The sequence below is a fragment of the Aythya marila genome, assembly GCF_965140915.1.
Source record: "Aythya marila genome assembly, chromosome: 3".
NCBI classification, from domain to species: Eukaryota; Metazoa; Chordata; class Aves; order Anseriformes; family Anatidae; genus Aythya; species Aythya marila.
In genome coordinates, this window is record NC_139044.1 from 93,478,702 (window position 1) to 93,497,877 (window position 19,176).

At 38.3% G+C, this 19,176-nt stretch overlaps 1 protein-coding gene across 38 annotated transcripts in view; it reads left to right on the top strand.

Moving 5' to 3' along the window:
- DST (dystonin) overlaps positions 1–18,766 on the top strand; it is a 295,359-nt gene extending 276,593 nt beyond the window's left edge. For 15 of the 38 annotated variants that reach the window (XM_082757993.1, XM_082758026.1, XM_082758015.1 and 12 more), the window contains 15 exons: positions 127–270; positions 1,135–1,323; positions 2,092–2,221; positions 3,027–3,190; positions 3,507–3,669; positions 4,434–4,466; positions 5,039–5,193; positions 5,372–5,446; positions 6,313–6,330; positions 9,340–9,457; positions 11,874–11,942; positions 12,697–12,896; positions 13,353–13,463; positions 16,193–16,316; positions 17,701–18,766. In XM_082757993.1, the coding sequence (XP_082614119.1) occupies positions 127–270; positions 1,135–1,323; positions 2,092–2,221; positions 3,027–3,190; positions 3,507–3,669; positions 4,434–4,466; positions 5,039–5,193; positions 5,372–5,446; positions 6,313–6,330; positions 9,340–9,457; positions 11,874–11,942; positions 12,697–12,896; positions 13,353–13,463; positions 16,193–16,316; positions 17,701–17,966 (1,959 nt within the window). In that variant the 3' untranslated portion in view covers positions 17,967–18,766. The remainder of the gene's footprint in view (positions 1–126; positions 271–1,134; positions 1,324–2,091; positions 2,222–3,026; positions 3,191–3,506; positions 3,670–4,433; positions 4,467–5,038; positions 5,194–5,371; positions 5,447–6,312; positions 6,331–9,339; positions 9,458–11,873; positions 11,943–12,696; positions 12,897–13,352; positions 13,464–16,192; positions 16,317–17,700) is intronic. The other 23 variants (XM_082758029.1, XM_082758016.1, XM_082758020.1 and 20 more) reach the window with 8 other exon arrangements.
- Positions 18,767–19,176: the final 410 nt, after the last annotated feature.

Here is a 19,176-nt window from a genome sequence, read left to right on the forward strand (position 1 = left end):
TCCTCTTGTCTGGTGAATCTGTTCAGGCTTCGATTGATCCAGAGCCTTTCAGATTATGCAGAATTTATTCAGATTTCTCTTTCAACTTTTGCCAGCACCTAATTGAAACTGTTGCTTCTGATTTAGGAGTTTATGAAGAAACTGGAAGAGAAAAAGGCAGAACTGAATAAAGCAACAGGTATGGGAGAAGCTATCCTGGCTATCTGCCACCCAGACTCCATCACCACCATTAAGCACTGGATAACAATCATCAGAGCCAGGTTTGAAGAGGTCAGTACTATCTCAAACCATCTTCTTTGCAACAGTTCGCCTTTGACTGGAACATAGCTGACTACTAACATGGTAGTTGTACTGGGAGGAAATGATCCAGCTGTTAAGAACTAAACATTTAAAATACCCACAGTGATGAATGTGAATACCATACTTCCCCAGGTTTTATTTTAAAACTTATAGGCCTTTAAGAATTAAAGCAGATGGTCAAGCTTCTTTGTTTGTATGTATTAAAGGAAATAGTGCCTGACACTTCCTATCTGAGAAAAGCCAATAGTTTCTAGGAAGAGAAATCTAAAAGTTACAAAGGAAAAAAAAAGAAAACAAGGCAAACTTGAAGCATTTTCTAATTGCATTAAGGAGGCTTTGAATACAACATGTTCTTAATCTAGGAGATTTCCAAATCATTCAAGTGGCTACAAGTAAGTCTCAGAGGGTGCACCAAACTCTTAGTTGCTAAAGTGCATTTTTGTGTGTTCATTAAGTTTAAAGAAAAACTTTATAAATCCTGCTGTTAGCAAAGTATGGCTTCAGGAGTGTTCACGAGGAAGAAAGACCCCAGATCCTATATGATTTACCAGCTTATAAGTATGGTTTGATCAAGTTCTTAGCCTGTTACCAGAATGTGCTATTTTCTGCATGTAGTAGTACATAGACCTGAGTATTTGTGCAAAAATGTGGCTGAACTGGAAATTCTAGTTACCTAGCACATTTAGTGGTCAGCCACTACACCTAGCACCTTTGATATTGAAATATCAGTAGCACTGGGAGGAAGCTTTGGGTTTACAGTTAGCAGGGCAATTTTAAATACATTTTGAAGAATTTCAGACGTGCATGTATTGATGTGTTGGTTCTTGTATCAAGGTATTAGCATGGGCTAAACAACATCAGCAAAGACTGGCAGGAGCTCTGGCTGGACTTATTGCTAACCAGGAACTGCTGGAAGCTTTGCTGTCCTGGTTGCAGTGGGCAGAGACTACGCTCACTGAAAAAGATAAAGAGGTTATCCCCCAGGAGATCGAGGAAGTTAAAGCACTTATAGCTGAACATCAGGTAAGGCATGTGAAGTGATGTGTATGTCCTACATTTTCGTCCTACACGTTCAAACAGATGCTCTCGTTCAGCTAGGCTTCATAATTAAGTGTAAATCTCCTTAGCTGTTTTCTCTCTTAATCACTGAATCATTTTTCAAACGCTCAGTTGAGTCTTCACTACGTACACTATATGCTTGGAGCTTATTCAACACAGATGTGAGAAAACAACCAATAAAAACTTTAGTGCCATATTGTTCCAAAAGCAAACTTATAACTCCTTTTAAGAACAAGGATAGTAGTAACCATGTGAAATATGTGATAGTGCTGCTGGCTTAGGAGTAGTGTTGCTGTGTGGCTTTACTGATTGGTTATCTAAAATATATTTATGAAGAGGATGCTGCTAGTGCAGTGAATACTTGTAAGCTTAGCCCAGCTTAGGCACAGCAGTATCTCACTTATGTGAGCTGCAGTCTGGACAGTAGAGGAGTACTCCTGAGTTAAAAGTGTTGTACACTATCTCACCATACACAATACACAGTTTGACAAACTGTTTATAGATTTAGACTTCCTTTAACAGACAGGGCATAGAGGTTCTAACACTGCTGATTGTGTTATTATTATTTTTTACCTGCAAAACCTCTATTTTATATGTCTTTCTTGTTAGGTTGGCATTATTAATCTTTCCGTGCTGTTCTTGTAACTTTGGTGTTCTGCTATTGTGTGTGTTTTACATTCTTGTGGTCACTTCTGTGTATTGTTAATTAAAACCACCTCTATCTGATTGCAGACATTCATGGAGGAAATGACCAGAAAACAACCTGATGTGGATAAAGTTACAAAGACCTATAAAAGAAAGGCACTTGAACCCACTCCTGTACAATCTCATATTCCTGTCCTTGATAAGGGGAGAGCAGGAAGTAAGTAATGAAGTGTTTTGGGGCAGGTCATATACACCATCGTTCTGTCTACAAAGATAACTGATTACTAATAACCTAACAAGTTTGATTAGCAGCAGAATATTCTAATGAAATAGGGTGGATTTTTCTAATTATCTTGTATTTTTCATTGTGAGGGAACTTCTCATTTCTGTTTTTAAATTTTGTCCTATATTTCTTGAGTATTTATTTTTATAGTGTTCAGACTTTCCTGTGCTATTAAACTTCCAAGAGGACACACAGTGAGTCTTTGCCAACCTACCATTATTTAAAAGTGCAAACAGATTATTTTACATAAAGAGAGAGAGACAAAATTTTGCTTTTAAAGTCTGTGAAATTATATGGAACTAAGCAGAAAGTCTTCTGTTCAGTGAAGTTGAATGGAAAAGAAATCTTCAAATGAGGAAATTGCTTTTCATATTTTTAGATATACTTAACCCTTTGCATTTCATATTTGCCTGTATCTATATGGAACCTACTTCAAAAATTAGCTTGATTACTTTACAGATCTCTGTAAGGGATTTGCAAAAATTTTGTTTAGTCTGTGCAGTTTCAGTAATGCAGCAACTATTAGTTGCTATGGGCTAGGCAGAAGTTGAATACTTAAACCGCTCTGGTCCTTCCCCTGCAATGTTAAAGAAAACCTCATTAGTTGGAATCATATCAGGATTTGGTCTCCTTATTTGTGGCAAGGAGGAGTGGTTTTAGGAGGGTCAAGTACCCTTTGTGTGAATGTTTGTTTTGTTTTAACTGGGTAAGGCTTACACTTTTTATCGTGTTTCAACAGGAAAGCGTTCCCCCACACCAGGCATATATCCGTCAGCAGCCCAGGCACAAATTGAAACCAAAAATCCACGGGTAAACCTTTTAGTCAGCAAATGGCAGCAAGTCTGGCTTCTAGCCTTGGAAAGAAGAAGAAAACTTAATGATGCTTTGGACAGACTTGAAGAGGTCAGCAATGGACTACACAGAATGCACATATTCTTTGTATAATTTTGTTTAACCTGGGTTACATTGGCAATACTTTAAGCCATCCATATTTGTTGGATGATACAGATAACTGAAAACATTGCCACATGCTTTAAAAATAGTCGTTCTCATTTTAAATGTGGGGAGGCAAGATTTTTGAGGACCTACATTAACATTTTAAATAATTAACTATTTAAAAGAACGCAGACGGTCTCTCCTTGTTTTTCTGAATTAATTGACTTCAACTGTAAGAAGTTTTCTCTTTCTCTCTCTCTCTCTTTTTTTTGTTTTAATGAAGCTGAGAGAATTCGCCAACTTTGATTTTGATATATGGAGGAAAAAGTACATGCGATGGATGAACCATAAGAAGTCTCGTGTGATGGACTTCTTTAGAAGGATTGATAAAGATCAGGATGGAAAAATAACGAGACAGGAATTTATTGATGGAATTCTTTCTTCAAGTAAGTTTTGAAATTAATTTAATGATGAACTTAGAAGAAACATCTAATTAAAACTTACTGTCTGTATGGTGTACACAATGGGGTTGATCATCTCAGGTCAGAATTCCTTTTTGAAGTCGTTAGATATGATTCATTCAAACTATAATTATTTTACTTGAAAATATTTTTAGATTGTAGAAACTCTTTCAAGTTCTAGGGAATCTTCTCTCTTAATAAGATTATAAATGGCACATTTATACTATTGGTTAATTAATGTTTACTGGTTTATTGGACTCTGACAATCGTTTCCACAAAGCAGTAGCTACTTGAACAGATTACTTGAACTGTCTTGAACAGATAGGTACTTTTCATTGATTATTCAGAATAGTAAAACATACCTCATAAAACCTACAGATAACTTCAAAACCAGTTCATGCGATTTTATGACTTTTAATCAAGTACTTGCCAACATAGAATAGTTTCAATTATGGAAGGAAACTGGGTAATTTCTGAAACTAGTGTTTCCGTGAACCATGGCCATGTTCATATGCCTGACGTTGACTCATAATAGATAAGGACCTACTACTCAACATTATCCTGTATCTTCAAATCATGGGGACTTTTTGCTTTGAGCAGTGAAGATTCAGAACTGGGTTGCTTTTAGCACCTCACGTTAAAGTTATTTGGTAGGAGAATACAGCAGTAGATGCATTTTTCCCCTGCTTTGGTAAATGCGCTAATACTGTCATGATATGTGTTTTTTGATGTTTTGCATGGATTGCCAGAAGCTGAGGGGAAAAACCCGATACAACCAAGAGGTTAAACAGTTTACTTACTTAACTCGGTTGATATAATCTTGTTTCTGCTAAATACTTGTGATTTAATTCCTGTTTCTGCTAAATACTCATGATTTAATTTCTATTTACCAACTTAAAATTTTTCTTGACCATTTTGTAGAGAATCTCTGTATGGATTAATGATCTTTTGCTGTGAACTTGATCTAAAGAAGGATTTCACAACACGCTATGCAGTTTCTGAAGTGGGAAGGCCTTGCATCCCAAATTTAATTATCATTGAAATTCTCACTTGACCTTTCCTCACTAACAGTTTATCTTGTTAATCTGTGGGTATTATATGCGCTTTGAAGGTCGAAATGTTGAAATGCGTAGTTTAATCTGTGTACTCTCTTCTGTTTCTGTCTTCAAGGCAGACTGCTATTCATTTTTAGCCAAAATCAACTGGAGATCCTGCTTTTTTTTTTCAGAAAAAAATCCTTTATTCTTTTGAAAGTCACCTAATACCTGAAAACATATTAAGATTTTTGATAAAGACATTCATTGTAATGGAATAGAAAAGCCAATTTATCTATGTTGTTGTTTTTGTATTACAGAATTCCCAACAAGCCGACTTGAAATGAGTGCTGTTGCAGATATTTTTGATAGAGATGGTGATGGGTATATTGACTATTATGAATTTGTAGCAGCTCTTCATCCAAACAAGGATGCTTACAAGCCTCTCACAGATGCTGATAAAATTGAAGATGAGGTACATTCTCTGTTTTCTTAGATTGCAGTCTATTCTACTGGAGTCACATTCATTAAGAATTAATTTGATTTCTTCCCTCTCCCTCCCCCACCTATAATTTGAAGTTTGCCAGTTATATAAATTATTTTAAAATGTGATATTAGTGGGAAAGTAATCATCCAGTGGTGTTCTTTTGCAGGTTACAAGGCAGGTAGCTAAATGTAAATGTGCAAAGCGGTTTCAAGTGGAACAGATTGGGGATAACAAGTACAGGGTAAGTCTCATAAGGACCTTCTTAGTTTTTTCAGCTTAAAGATTCTTCCTCTGATATGGTTCTGCAAGGATATAGACTATATTCATATACAGGAATTTTGTATGACAATTATATGTTTTCTTACTGTAAGTTTGTCTCAGTTTCATGTGATTTTTTTCTTATTAGAACATACAGGCTAAAAATATGGAAAATGCTGCTGCATATATGTATTTTTCACTGAAACTACGGAAATCATTTTCAATGTATGGGAATTTTTAAAAGCTAACTGCATACATGTGTGCATACATATAACAGCTCCTTGAAGTGCAAACTTTTTGTCTGGATACCCAAAGTGTTTATGCTGTAGCTGGTTTTCTATCATTATCATAAAAGTAATGACTGATATTTTCCTGTGGTATTGTGTTGTACTTCAAAAATCTTTAACAAAAGCGTGTTTGATCACTTCTTCCCTCACTTGTCGTTTTACCGGAGCACACTGTACTTCTGAAGAAGTACAAGAAATGTGTTGGATATCCGCTGAACAATTTTAGATCACAGTAAAAAAGTATCACATTGTAGAGAAAGATCTGCTACCCCTAGATTCAATAACCAGAACAATTTCAGATGAAAGACTCGATATTTGGCTAAGAAATACTAAAATGCTTGCAGGTGTTTTTTAAAAGATCACAGAAACAGCAGTGGGAAGGAAACAAAGGCCTTGAATATTCTTCAGTATTCAGTCTCCGGATAGCTAGCTACCTGCTCATCTCTGAACTAGCAACTTTATTTAGAATGTCTAATGTGTTAGTTTGCATGTGTTCTAGAGTCATGTAGAGAATTTCCTGTAAACTAATCGTGTCTTTCTTCCATTTTTCATTTCTTATCAGTTCTTCCTGGGAAATCAGGTATAAACCAGTGGAATGTGTGAAGTTTCTTTTTTTTTTTTTTTTTTCCCCTTTCTCTAATGCATAGTGATTTAAGCTTGCAATGGTCAGTCTTCTCATCCTTTCATCTTCAGCTACTTCATTGCTGGTCAGCTGTGGTATTTCTTTAAATGCTATGGATCATTTCTTGTCTCAGGATCTCTTCTGTTCAGCACCCCCCACCTGCTTTCCTTGGCCATTTTCCTTTTTAAGGAGATTACTTTTAAAGGAACCAGATAATGATCCTTACCAGTAATTCACGTATTAAAAATCTTGGGCTTTTAAACTGCAAGTTTAGAATAACATTATTTTATCAGTTTCCAGTTTTATAGTGGAATGCTTCAAAATTCTCTGTTTTGTTTTTTTAGGCTATCAGATTAACAGCCATTCACAGTAAGCACACATGCCACTATGATACCAGTTATTTATTGCAACTCAAGGTGAAAAGTGCTTTCATTTTTAATAAAACCCCTGTGCAATCAAGCAGACTGATTAAGAACCTAATTGATTGCTGGTATATTGTAAACTAATGCAAGTGAATTATTAAATACATATTTTGGAAATTGGCAAAATAAGCTTGCTATTCCCTTTTCCAAAGTGTTTTCAAAGAGCAAATCTATAATGATTGGGCCTATTTTTAAGAATACTTGTCAGCTGGGTGATCAGTGTGTCAGGTCACAGTGGCACTATACAGGGTGTGGGGGAGCACACTGGTGTTTACTCCTGTGGCACATACAGACACACAGCTTCTTAAACTGTTAAATCGTGTTTGCCTGGTAATAATGGAAAAACCTCAGGCACTCAGTATCTACTCTCATTAGACTCTTCTTCATGTTTTTATTAAGGCAATACTGTGTGGAATCCATTCTGGATATCCTAGTGTTAAAAGCATTAGCCATTTAAAATCTAGAGATGTTGAAAACTTGGTTGCATTCTTATTTATTGACAAAGCTTGTTGAAGTATGGAAGAAAGCAGTGGATAATCTTACCACGTGCCTCAAGCGATATATCTAAGTAATTCTTTAAACTGTTTTCCACATACAGAACATGCCTTGATTTGAAAAGATTATTTGAAATTATGTTAATCCTCTTATCTGCCATCTGTACTCTCAGAACTGAGAAAAATACAGCATTTTTTGAGAGCATCTAACTCTTACTGGTGCAAAGCAGTGTGACAGTGAAAAGCACCTACAGCAAGTTGGCCAAGGTTTCTCTAGTGGCAGTGATGTCATATGGCTACTGCCAAGAGTAGGGGGTTTTGTAGCATAAACTTGGCTTTCCTTAAGTTTTTATCCCCGTGTTTTTTTACCTCTGATTTTCAGTTACGTGAAATGACACTAAATAGTGTTCAAGGAAAGTTGGTGTCCAGGCTGTTTTGAGAAGAATATAGACTAAGTTACTATTAGGAAAAATGCCTTGAGAGACATCTCTGGTATTCTCCAGAAGTCCCACTGTAGGAATTAACAGCCTAGGCAGTTTCCAAGGGATGTGGCATCCGACCCTTGTTACAGTTGCCTGATGGGGACTAAATGAAGAATTAAGTTGAAAAGGGAAAAAGAGAATGGAAAAGAAAAAGGATTTTTAGAACCACTTGAAAATACTCTCTTTAGAAACAGGCCAATGAAAGTAAACATCATCAATTTGGATGACATTTCTTCTTTAATCATTATTTTTAAAACAATTCTTTGTTATGCAAATATTGAATTAATTATTTAAAAGCCCTTACAGATAATTATCGTTTGAATGTTCTTATTTATAACAAATTTTTTTTTGTTATCAAATTAAACAGCAAGTTTGCTTTTGTTTGGTTCCTAAAAGTAATATTCCTTTAAACTTATCCTTCTCCTTGGCTTCAGTAGTACCAAACAACTAAAGTCATTTAACAAGTAGGGAGTACATCTGTGTGATTTACATTTCAAAGAATTTCAGTCTCCTTGTTGGAGCAAGCAGGTACAGTTGAACTATGTGGCAGCCTTCTCCAAGGGTCAAAGGTTGTCCCAAAAATGCGTAGTTATCTCCTGTTGGTTTCAGTGAGTCCGCTGCATGTTTGCGTGTGAGAGCCGTACACTTGGCCTGATGATCTGATACCAAAAGAAATGTTTTAGTGGCGTTGGCTAAAAAATACTGAATTCTTCTGGTTAATTTTCATGAGATTGTGGGGGCAACATTTTGGACACTTTCTTTGATTCAGATTCGAACTGAGATGCTGCATACAGGTTTGGTATACGGGTTTAAAGAGCAGGACATACCTTAGGCCTGGCCATCAGCCCAAAGGAAGAATCAACTAGTACCAGAGATAGTATGGAATGGGCTTTTTGTACATCCCTGAACTGTGAACAACCTTGATGTGTAGACGGAGGGAGAGTTTATAGCCAAGGACAGCTGTGATACCCAAAGATGACTCAATGCTCCTTTAATGTTCCCTTCCTCACATGTACTAGCTATGGGTGAGCAGTGTTGATGCTATACCTGAAAAAATCCCTATAACGAGTCAATTGATGGAACAGTGCAACGCTCATAATGCATTGGATTCCCAGCCCGTGTACTGATCATTTCAAGTGATACTGCCTTCCTTTCAGCTGAAATCATTTAAAATTAGACTGTTGCAGAAGAGAGTGTGCTTAAGATTTTAACAATAAAATAACACAAATAGGTCTTCGTTACTTTGCACAAATGCAGATTGTAACCAATTAAATAATATATTACTAATTGTGCTGCCTGTATGAGATCAGACGTTTGAGAATCAAGCATAAAATTAAACCAGTGATTCTTTTCTTACCACCTTGCCATCTCCTTTGGATTAACGCAGCAGCATCTGATTTGAAACCTTAACAGCTTTAATAATCTGCATAAATAAACCTTGAATTTTTGGCATTTACTAATAATCAAATATTAAAATAAACTTCTTAAAGTGTCTGATTTTTAACCTATCAGCATTGAACTGTATCTGAATGACCGAGATGCTCAGATTGTTGTTTGGTTTTCTTGCAGTTTGGTGACTCTCAACAACTACGCCTTGTTCGTATCCTGAGAAGTACGGTCATGGTGCGTGTTGGAGGTGGCTGGATGGCACTTGATGAGTTCTTAGTGAAAAATGATCCTTGCAGGGGTACGTAACAGAACTGTTGAAATGGACATGCAGATAATTATTTGGATACAGCCACCAGTCATTGTCTCAAGAAGGAGATTGAATTGTATAAAATGCCAGTTCTGTAAACAACATCTCGCTAAATGTTCCATAATGATCTGTTTTTGTAAACTTTAAATCCCATGGTTAAGATCTCTTCACTTACACTGATGTGTGTCTAGAATAACTGTGGTGTCTTCGGCACAGTTCCTCCAGTGTTAGAGTGGTGTAATTAAGAATTGAACCTAGCCCAAGTAGAGTTTATGCTTGTAAGCTGCTTGTATGACTTGGCAGAAATAATACACAGAAACATCCAATTAAAGCTTCTCAGCAAGACAGAAATGTTAAGGCCATAAATCAAAATAAGGCAGTTGAATCAAAAAGAATACAACAACAAAAAATGGCTCTGGCTGGTGGCTGCACCCACGCTTTTAGGCTCTGCCTTTGTAGCCCTCTCTTCTCGTTGGTGTTCTCCCCAGCACCACTTTGCAGAGCCCTGAGCCTTCTACAAAGCAAGTGGAAGTTGCTCTGATCAGGAGAATCTTGTGTTCTGCGGAAGCAGGGAGTGCTCTATCACCATACACGCCAGGGCATTGTACCAAAGGGATTGTTGTACTAGCCCTCAGAAACTTAACGGTGTCTTAGTTTGTCGGAAAACCTACTTCTTTAGTGGGAAAGTAGGCTCTGTCTGGCACCATTCTTGGAGGAATAAGGGGAGAGAAGAAAGAAGCCATTTCTGAAGGTAATGGAACAGATGTAAGTTAAATAATAGCCAAAATGGTAAAATTGCAGAGAATATTGTAATTACTGCATTCAGACTGAACTAACTTTGTGTAACTAGGTAATTCTATCCTCTTAAGTAGCAGCATTAAATTTATTCCAATTTACCTCTCAGGGGGTCTGTAGAATTGCAATCAATGTTGTAACAGCATGAAAACAGCACAGATGAGTTTGAGGGGGAGAAGAGCAAAGTAGTAAAGACAGAGATTAACTGTCCTGTAGACTTCGATAAAGTGCCAGCTGTCTGACACAAATTCTGTTTGGGAGCTGAGATTTCTGAACAGTTCAACATAGACCCTAAGAGGGTGTGCAGCTTGTGTTTGTATCAATTGCCATGCTAAGACAAGGATGTAAAAACAAAAAAGAAGCTACCACAATGCCATGAGAGCTGACTGTATGCCACTCTGGCCTAGAAACCTTTGTCCACAGGCTTAAAAGGTACCCATCAAACTTCTGGTCATAGCATCGTCACAGAGCTGTTGTAACTGGCTGGTGACACCTGCGAGCTTTTCAGTGGTATTAAGAATAGTTCTTATGCTTACCAACATACTGCATATATTGTTTGTTAAAGCATGAAGCAGTTGTATTACATTTATTAGTGTTAGACCACATGCCTAACTGAAATTTAGCACCTGATTCTGCATCTGCTACTATTACAGTCATTTATGCCTGCAGAGCCATCCTTACTTTATGGCTTCTTAGATCAAAAATGCAAGGCTGTGGAAAATGAGTGTGTCTCAAAGTATCAGACTCCATGATGGGGTTAACTTGGTCAGTTTTGATGTATACCAAACATTTTTCTCACGTCTTCTGTAATAGACAACTATATTACAACAGTAAGACCGTTGTAATTCCTACTTGGGTTGATGCTGAAAGCTACAGTAATTAGTATCTAGTTAATTTATTGGATTTCTTTATTACTCTATCATCAGATAAAGAGTCCTTTGGTACTTCAGTCCCTGGCCCTTCCTTCCCCTCTTGTTTAACAGACCTTGTATTTTACGTACCTCTATAGTATTTGCTATTGTACTTTGCCTCTGTTTCACAGGAAGTGTGTGAGCAGATGTGTAAGTCAACACAGTGAGTCTAAAAGAATAGTGATCTCTGTACAATCAGTCAGATGCTGGAAGTTGTACATTGGTGCATCATTCTGACTGAGCTGAAGTCAGTGATGTGAAGTGGACGTTGATCTTGGTGGTGCAGGTTCAGGCTTTTCCTTCAGCACTTGGCCTAACACACCTGCATTTCCACCAAGAGCTTCTTGTGTGTTCAAATAAATCCCATTTCAAAGAACTGTTGTCATAAAGAGCTCAAAATGTATTGGGTCTAGTTATGTAGAAGAGTTTTAGCTTATATTACTTCTTTATGTCAGCAGATAAATACCTTTGTTACACGAGTATACTGGGGAGTGCAGTTGAGTCTATCCAAGCGCTGTTCCCTTTCCCTAGGAGAACGTTGAGAGCTCCCCTCAGAGCACTTAGAGAGACAGCTTTTGCTCTGAGTCCTGTCCTTTGGCCTGGTGCTCTGAGTCTCTTGCATATGCAGCTGCTATACTTGATTTCTTCTCCTGCTAACGATTTTCTTTAATGTGACCCATGTCCTGTGTCATTTTTTCTAGTTCATCATCACGGGAGTAAAATGTTACGTTCGGAATCAAACTCTTCAATTACCACTCAGCCTACTATAGGTTGGCAAATCCCTCTCTTTGTCTCCTCCTCTTCTCCTTTCTCTTCATTTCCTTCCCACTTTTTTAATATATATACTTTTAACAATAAGCCTCACCTATCATTTTTAGCTTAATGTGTTTCCACATGGGCTGGTGCTTTGCGAGCTAATTTTTTTTGACACGCTTGAAGAGTGTTTCAAAAACAATTGTCATTCACGTTGACGCAGTTAAATGCTAACATTTCCTGCATCTATTCTTGCAGAACATTCTCTCATTTCTGTTTGTGTGTGTGTGTGAGTGCTTAGCCACCAATTACCTCATAGTTTGGATTTTGTGTTCATCATTGCATGTTGCCAAACTACATAACTTCATAGTTTTGAATAAATATATTTGCTGCTTTCCTGTAACTTGAATTTAGCGATTTCTCCTGGACATCCAAGCAAGTATTATTTATTATGAATAGCTGTAGAGTTAGCAAAACTGCTCATCAGGTTGTGTCTCTGTATCGATAGCTGATTGATTAACAGTGACTTAGCACGTTGAGCATTCCATTATCACGCTGACTTCCTTTGACAGTGGTTCATTCCTGCTGGCATAAAGTATTAGAATAAGCAAGTTCTGCACATAACTCTTCTGTGTCCAAAATAAATGCATTGCGCAGTAATGCATTTTATTTATTGTAAAAATGTGTTGGAATTGGCATGGCAAACATGACAATCGGCAACCTTGTGACTATTTTCCTATCTGACTAAATCAACATCTTTCTTTGCTGCAGCTAAAGGGAGGACAAACGTGGAGCTGCGCGAGAAGTTCATTTTGGCAGACGGTGCCAGTCAGAGCATGGCAGCTTTCCGACCACGAGGCCGTCGGTCGCGACCCTCTTCAAGGGGAGCTTCTCCCAACAGATCTACTTCTCTGTCGAGTCAGGCTGGCCAGGCAGCTGTCCCACAGGCAGTAGCTACAAGTACACCGAAGGTAAGAAGAAACATACAAAAATGCATGGGTTAACAAATGGGGTGTAGATTTTTCATTGCTCCAACAATATTGGCACTTTCCCTAGGTGATAGTGATAGGTGAAGAAGTATCTCAATTTTATTTCATATTCTGGGAGCATCTGAGAAGACTTTTCAGTGTCCTTCCTCTATTGTTTGGTTGCGACACGGGAACCGAAGGTTTCTTTACATTTAAGGTGCTGCATGAGCTAACTGGCAATTCTGGATTAAGGTCTGAAAGAGAAGAAAAAAACTATTTCATATGAAAAATAAGCTCTGCCATCTCTTTGTTTTGGAACATTTCTCATCAACACTTTCTGCTCAGTTTGTATTTCTACTATGAAATTTGATCTGCTTGTGAAAGCCTGGGTATCCTTCTCCATGACATTGTTTTCCATCTACTGTCCTTCATATTTTGATTTACCATTGTTTCATACAGACACCCCATCATTTAACACGCAACTATGGTAAGCCATGGTTGACAAACAGCAAAACGTCAACTCCTTCTAAGCCAGCTGAATCCTCAGACTATCAAGGGTCATCTGCAGAGGTACAGTAAGGACAGAGATTCTAGTCTAATGATCTTTCACTAAAACTGTCACTTCACTAACAACCACTAGTTTCAGTGCTTCAGTGCTGCAACATCCCTTGCACATTAATGCATTTACATTTTAGACCTTTTCAAATTATTTCCTTTTTTTTTTGTTGTTCGCTTTGTTGAATTCTAGAAAAGCTCAACCTCAATGAATTTATTTTTAAAGTGCAAATGATTAATAAATCGTAACAATATGCAATAAAATGGATGAGCATATGTGGTTTCCCTTTCTTTTATATAGATGTTCTTATACTTCACAGGTTGTCTTTCCTTAAATTGTTTACTTTGAGTGTGTAATGTACTATAATATTCATGAACTTGAGGAATTGGATTAATAAATTACCTCCTGTGCAAAAACCACTGAATAGAGAACTACCCAAGCTCTGTGAACAAGACTGCACAAAAGACTGATGGCAGTATATAAATCTTCCCAACAGCTGAAAGTTTTGTTTAGGGGGGCAATGCGCAGTCATTGCTCTAATAAGATAGCTATTTGATGACTTACAGGAAATGAGCTTTGGTCTTATTTCCAGCCCATGACTTACATAGAGACTGCTAGTATAGCAATTAGGGTTGTGCTGGCAGTCAAGCTGAATGACCAAAAATTTGAATGGGCTTGGAGCCAGAGTGTCTTCTCTCGTGTCATTACAGCCAGTGAAAAAGCTGCAGCTGGAGCAGGCTGCAAACTGACTTTTCACTTGTAGGAGTTATTCTTGCCCTGGTTTAGACAGAGGGCTTAACGTGGAGAAGCTCGCACTGCCCTCATTTCTGCTGTATCTGCTTTTCACAAGTCTGCACTTTGATGGCTATTGGTACTCATCTGACACCTCCCAGTGCTAAGTTGACATGCTCTCTGCGTGGCTTTGCTCAAAGATGCATAATGAACTTTTCACTTCCTCCTGTGCGACTGGGTGCATTATTTGTGCACACTGCAGGCATCTGGATATATACATCACTTCCAGTGCACAAGACTGCTGCTTAGAATGATTAACAACAGCACAAAATTGAATCAGTTGTCAGCTTCTAATACATTCTTGTATTTTCATCTCTTAGCTGGTAACTAAATTGTAAGATTAATTGATGGTACTTCGAAGATTCATGAGAAATATTCAGTGTTCACAGACACGGAAAAGTGTCTCGTTTCCTTTGAATTAGCAGGAAGCGAAAGCGGATGGCACTGATTTCAGATGGGAGCACCATACTTCTCACGTGCTCTTTTAACTGTCTGTAGTTTCAGTGAGTTTCATTTATGTAAAACACTGTGGTTTAAGATTATACGTGGAATGGGTGGGGTTGGGGTAGGTTGTAGAGAATTTCTGAGGCATTCTGCAATGTTTTCTGACCAAGAGAGCAGTTGTGTGTTTTACACGTAGACTGGCTTTGGGCTCAGGGCTAAGCTGAAGAACAAGGTTGATCTCTTTTTCTTCCTGCCTCAAGAGATTCTATCCCAAGGCCTTTCCCAAAGTGCAGCAGCTTCAGCAGGATAATAAGATTTCCCTTTCTGTTAATCATCCCAAGTAATCTCCGTGTAGCAGAGGTTTCCAAGGTGTGGCTGGCTGGACACTTGCAGCCTGCTAAGCATTTATCCTTGGCTTTAAAGAGAGTTTAATATTGTGACCATCGCTGTCGGAGCCAGCAGATTGTCTGCTCTGTAGTCTCCATATGCTCTTTCTTTTCAGACGTGCCAGAAGTGGTCCTCGCTGGCAGAGGGCCAGAAGCAGCTGCCAGGCAGCCCCTGCTGGGCCCCTGCTCGGTGTTTAGCCCGAGGCAGCTCCCAGCTCACTGCTGGGGCCTGGTTTTCTGTACCCCACCTTTGTCTGGGGATCAAAGTCACGGAGCACACGTCCTGGGGTCTGGGCCACCTGAAGGGCCAGATTTGTCACTGCACTGTGTCTCCTTTTAGGATACTTACTGCTGATTAAATTCATACGAATACTGTGGTTTTCTTCCACCTCCTATCGAGTGTGTTACATGCACTTGGAGATTTGAGAGTTGAGGATTTAATTATTGTGGCACTGAAAAATCTTCTTGTTTGGGGCTGGCTGTAAATCAAGGCTCATTTTATTTCAGAAATGAAAAAGGTGAGGTAAAGCTACGGAGTAGAGACATCTCAGGCAATGTATTGACAACAGGGACTTCTTGAATTAGTCCTATATTTTTCTTCTGTATTGTGGCAAAAATCAGGAAAAATCAGGAAATCAGGTAGTTTTGTTTTGCCATCAAGTATTTATGAAACTGAAACAAATGCATTCACCACCTATAGCAAGAGTCAGAATGGTGGAATGCCAAGCAGTGTAGATACAAAGCTTCAGCTACTTGTCTTTGTTAACTGAAGTCATGTACCATCAACTAATCTTACGTGTTTGACTAACTGTAAGAGGGTAGTATTTTTCTTCCTATATATGCATTGAAATACACAGAGAGAAGGCAAAAAAGTTACTGTCAATCAGCTTGCTAGTTCTTTTTTTTTACGTTTAGACTATTTCAGAAACTAACTGCTAAAGGAATGTTCAAAACCTCACATCATGAATAATGCTCGTACTGACTCCAACCAGTATTTCAGATTCACAGTGAATGTTGTTAAGATGATCACATCCCAAGCTACGTACCTGATACCAGACCTTACCTTCAGTTGTGACAATTGAAATGACCTTTTTCTTTTTTTTTCCTTTTTTCCCCAATAGGGAACACCCATTCAAGGAAGTAAACTCAGACTGCCAGGGTACCTATCAGGGAAGAGTTTCCACTCTGGAGAAGACAGTGGCATCCTGTCCACTGCAGCTACCAGAGTCAGAGCTCAGTTTGCAGGTGAGTGTCTCAGCCTTAGAGCTTGATCTATCAAGCTTTGGTTTCTATCTGAATACTTATGAGTCATGGTAGGATGTGAGGAAGATGAGTGGGAAGGAGTGATGAGTCCTGCTGTCTCCACGTAAGTATTGCCAAGGATGCAGGTAATCAGGATAATTGTCCTCCGCTCACATGGTTGCACAGCAGGAACATTCAGACCTGGATTTATAAATTCATGACTGAAAACTTCTTGACAATGTATCTGTCTCCAGTGTGTCTGACTAACAAAGTAGGGAAGAAGTATTGGTTAAAAAGAAAAGGTTCGCTTCTTCACAGCATCCAAGTTATGCTCAACTGTGGTAGAGCGGAGGGGTCATTTCATCATGACCCGTCCATTTCTTTTGAAAGAAGAACTGCAGCGAGCAGCTGTAGATGACCTTGTTAATGGAATATCCCATAAAAAAATTTAAAACAGCACATAAAAATAGAAAGTGGTGATGCTGCGCTCTTCCAGGATCCTCAGAGCAGCTCCGTGTGAGGGGGAGGGCTGGGTGTTTGGAGCAGAAGATAGCACCACTGGCTTTCCCTCAGGTCTTCAGCTCCTCAGAGCTGACTGAGCAGTACTGGAAAATCCTGTTCAAATAGTACAGGTCTGTTAAGTTACGGGTGATTGGAAAAAATGAGCCACCTAAGATTTCAGTTTCAGCTTGGTGCTCTTTGCACATACAGGGATCCAGATTTGTCAAGATCAAAAAAGATCCAATAAGAATTGGAAAAATTATGGAAAACCACATTAATATTTTTCTGTGTAAGATCCTTTGTTGTGGTTTTTTCTTCATAGCACATTGCCTGGGCAAGCTTTCACGTTAGCAGGCTTGCTGAGAGCTCATTTACTCAGTCCTTTGTTTGGGCGAATGTATACATGTATACTCTTCCCTTGTTTACTTCCAGTTTTGAACTTTATGATTTGATGGGGGGAAAAAAAAAGTGGGGGGAGGGGAGGGGGAAGAAAGGAAGCACACATTTAGGGTTGTCTTCTTCTGCATCTCCAAGTTATATGTTCAGAAATCCTGAATATGTGAAGATGACAGATACTGAATTCTTGGAGTTCATAGGAGATATTTAATTCGTGGAGTTTGTAGAGAAAATGACATAGGGAAGAAAAGAGCTCGCTGTTTAGTGAACACTTTTCTTTCTTTTTAGGGGGAGATGTAGTGGGAGGTATTGTTTTATGCTGTTTTTTAACATCAAGAGGAATTTTGATTGTTGTCTAGCTTATCTAACAGGGGTCTGAGGTTTAGTTTGTGCAGCGAGAATTGTCTGGGATTGCCAAAGACCTAGGAAAGGCCTGCACACCTTTTGCATCCTTGTGCCTAATGCTGCTGGGTATCTTTTCTCTTTCTAGAAACCAGAAGAACTCCAAGCAGACCTGGGAGCCGAGCAGGAAGCAAGGCTGGCAGCAGGTCAAGTAGCCGCCGAGGCAGTGATGCATCTGACTTTGATATTTCAGAAATCCAGTCTGTATGCTCAGATATGTCAGAGACTGTTCCACCTACAAGCAGACCGACACCCCGAGCAGGTTCTCGGCCAGGATCAGCCAAGCCTTCTAAAATTCCAACCCCCCAGAGAAGGCCACTAGCCAGCAAATTGGACAAGTCCTTGAAGAGATAATAAGATTGGCTACGTAAAGTTTTTTTTTTTTCTTTTGCATTAAGTATTTAAGTTCGTAAGATGTAAAATATTATGTAGAAATTATTGTGAAATATTGCAAGAGGTGGATTTTTAATTCTGCAGATGGCCTTATTTGTGTATTTGTCTTCTTATTTTATGTGTATAATTTTTGTCAGATTTGTTTTTGTTTATCCCATATCCCGTGAGAAGGGGGAAGAGTTCTAATGTAAACTAACAGTTGTACACAGTAATGTGTAGAAAGTACACTAAAAATAATTACCGAATGTACAGTGTACTGAATGTACAGTGTAAGTCTCTGCAACCTGAATAAAATAGGCCTATCACTATGTCATTAGCTAACAGTAAAGGATACCTCAAGATTTTTCTTTAAAAAAGAAAAAAAAAAAATAACTAAAAAGCCAAAAGACACAATTACACATTCTGAGCTAACGAAACAAACGCTAAAGGATCTATGTCCAAACTACTAAGGAATACAAAACCACTGTCACAGTACCCTTATTTATACAGCATCTCTCGGAGAACTCACAGAGTTAATTAAGCACTCGCCAGTGATATGATACTCCAATACCTTGCAGCATTTCTGTGCCATTGCTTTCAACGAGGCCAGACACATTCTGGATATTCGAACTGTTATTCTGTGAGAATATCAATATCAAGTGCATTCATGTAAATGTGAGGTTTTCTTTTGCTTGAGTGGATGGTAGCACTGTATCATTGAACTCATTTTGTATCAAAGCAATTTTGCTTGCAGAAAGCTCTGAAATAAACATGTCCCTTAACTTTATTTCTATCGTATTTCTTATTTCACAGGAAGATCATTTTCTGCGTTATGATTTAGGGCATATATTATTTCAAATGACCAATAATTGCCATAGGAACATAGACTTTAATGTAATTTCCAATTATCTGCAGTCAGATTTTGGTTAGCTACTGTATTTGTTTAATAAAACACTAAATTGCACATATCAGATCATATGAAATTATCTGTAATTATTGTGTGGTGACAGTTATTTTCTCCGTATTAAACTGTGGCATTTATATACCATGTATGAAAGGCATAAAGGGTAATTTGGCTACTTTTTTGTCAGTGAAGTATTTTTGCCATTCAGGGATTCTTTGGAAAGGATTAATGATCCTTTATATCTGATCAGGATGTGGCTTCAAACAGGAGTGCTACAGAACAGTTAGG